This window comes from Pygoscelis adeliae, unplaced genomic scaffold, assembly GCF_000699105.1.
Source record: "Pygoscelis adeliae isolate BGI_AS28 unplaced genomic scaffold, ASM69910v1 Scaffold531, whole genome shotgun sequence".
In the NCBI taxonomy this organism is placed as follows: Eukaryota; Metazoa; Chordata; class Aves; order Sphenisciformes; family Spheniscidae; genus Pygoscelis; species Pygoscelis adeliae.
Genome location: NW_008824116.1, coordinates 163588 through 165752, shown reverse-complemented (window position 1 = coordinate 165752; position 2165 = coordinate 163588). Strand labels below are relative to the sequence as shown.

Below are 2165 nucleotides of genomic sequence, written 5' to 3'. Positions count from 1 at the left end.
ACCTCCCGGTGCTCCCTGGAGCTGCCCCCGCCTGCCCAGCTGCCCGCCTGGCTCACACACTCGGGCACCACCAGCCGCTCCGCACCCGACATGGCGAAGAACCGGCACAGTTTATAGAGGGAGACGAGCAGGATGAGCACCATCGGCATCTCCTAGCACAGCATCCTTGGTCACCCACCCCCCGGGAGAAGCCGGGCAGGGCCGCCACGCTCCTTGGGGGGACCTGAGGTGGCCGGAGGGGAGGCACAGGAGCGGGGACGGAGCTGGCCCGGGGTCGAGCCGCAGGGCTGGGCTGCTGGCTCCCTCTCCCCTCCCTGCCCTGCCGGGATGCGGAGCTGGAAGCGGTGGCAGGAGCCGCCTTCCCAAAGCCAGGCTCAGCATCTCAGGTCCTCAGGGGCTGATGTCACCCTGCGCAGGCGCCGCCTCTCCAAGGAGGGGCTCATCTCTGGGCAGCAGCATCCCCCTCCTCGCTGCAGATGCTCTGGCATCCCCCCAGACCCCTCCTTCCACAGCCTGCCCAGCCTGAGCTGGGGCTTGTCCCGCTGTCCCCGTGGTTCATGTCCCCCCCTTGCTCAAGCTGCTGCTGTGGAGCCTGTGGTCACCTCCACGGCAGGCAGGGACCCCCACGCTGCTTTTGCAGCAGGTCTCTCCGGGACCCTCTGTGACCGGTGAGGGGGGCAGAGGGTGGAAGTAAAGGGCCAGGCACCGTGGTGGCCATGGCCGTGGTCACGGTGAGGTTGTGGCCATCCTGGCACTGCATTTTGAACCCGTTTGGTATCAGTGCAGGGGGGGAAACAGCTCTCTTTGCGTGGCGGAAATTCAGAGCAGCTCTTCTGGGTGGGCTCAGGATTTGCATGATAAAAGAAAGAGCAGAGGCAGCCTGGGCCCCTTTTATTTTCTTTTTTCCAGGCCAGACGTGCTCAGGGCAGAAATGCTTTGGACACTTCTCGCCTGTGTTGGGAGGAGCAGCTTAAATCCTTGGCTCCAAAACCAGGTTGTTGCCAGCTCAGACTGAGACTTAAATTCAAGTTGATGTTTTGATGCGACAGAGTCGCTTTTAATCCTCTCTGAATCCACTACGCAGGGACAGACAGAGGAAAGGGACATTAGCTCACAGCGAAGGACAGTAAACAAGGCGACCCGAGCGGCACAGTACTGCAGGAGAGGCTCAGCAGAGAACCAGTAAGGATTTTCCCGGTAAATGATTATTAAGCAGGGGTAAATGCAGCACAGCAGAGGGGTTTGCTACCTCGGAGGAGGCTGCTGCCTGGGGGGGGGCAGAATTCAAACCATTCCCTTAGGCTTGTCCTGACTAGCCCAGAGAGCTTTGCCTTGCTTTGCTTTTAGTTTTGCTTTGCTTTGCTTTGCTTTTTGAGAGGGATTTCCAGCACCAGCAGCCTGGGCTCCGGGAGTGGCGGGGACTCCCAGCCTTGCCCTGGGGGATCAGCCCCGCCGCCTGAGCTCTCCTCGCTGGCTCTGCTCAGTCCTTTGCTGCAAGGGCTCCCCAGGGCCCCATTACCCAAACCAGCCCCTCTCCTGGGGTCTCCTCCTCCCATGCTTTGAGCACGGCAGCCAGGGAAGGGCTCATCGAGCCTCGGTGGGTCTGCGGGTTGCCGGTGGGCGGGAGCCTGGAGCAGCAGGAGGGAGCTTTGTCTCAGCCGATCAGCAAAAGCAGCTCAGACACTGTCCAGCCCTTCTCCCTCGAGCCTTCCCAAAAGCCTGTGCCCTCTCAGGGTGCTTGTCCCCCAGGCTCCGTTCAACAGGGATGGGATGAAGCTTTAGTGCAACACTGGGCTGGTGCTTGCGCCCGGGGATGACGCCAGCCCCGGCATAGCTGAGGCCAGGGAGCGAGGAGGGGGTTGACGGGGCTGCAGGAGCAGTCCTGCCCCAACAGCCCATGTCTGGTGACTGCCCTCATCTCACCAGGGCTTTCCAGGTGGAAATGCCTTTCTCAACACCAAATGAAAGCTCTTTCTAGCAAGGGTGGGAGCAGCCGAGGCCAGGAACTGCCTGTGTCCGAGCTGGCAGAAGCGAGGCCCCTGGAGAAGCGGGCACCCTGCTCAGCTTCTTCTCTCCCCAAATCTTCCATCACTTATTAAAGCGCAGAGCTGCACTGCTCCTGCCCCAGGGCTGGGACGGACTCCACGGAGCTCCTGCCCCAGCAG

General features: G+C 61.6%; 1 protein-coding gene across 1 annotated transcript in view; it reads right to left on the bottom strand.

Moving 5' to 3' along the window:
- SARM1 (sterile alpha and TIR motif containing 1) overlaps positions 1 to 149 on the bottom strand; it is a 7045-nt gene extending 6896 nt beyond the window's left edge. The window contains exon 1 of the mRNA XM_009334304.1: positions 3 to 149. Within this exon, the coding sequence (XP_009332579.1) occupies positions 3 to 149 (147 nt within the window). The remainder of the gene's footprint in view (positions 1 to 2) is intronic.
- Between the last annotated feature and the right edge of the window lie 2016 nt (positions 150 to 2165).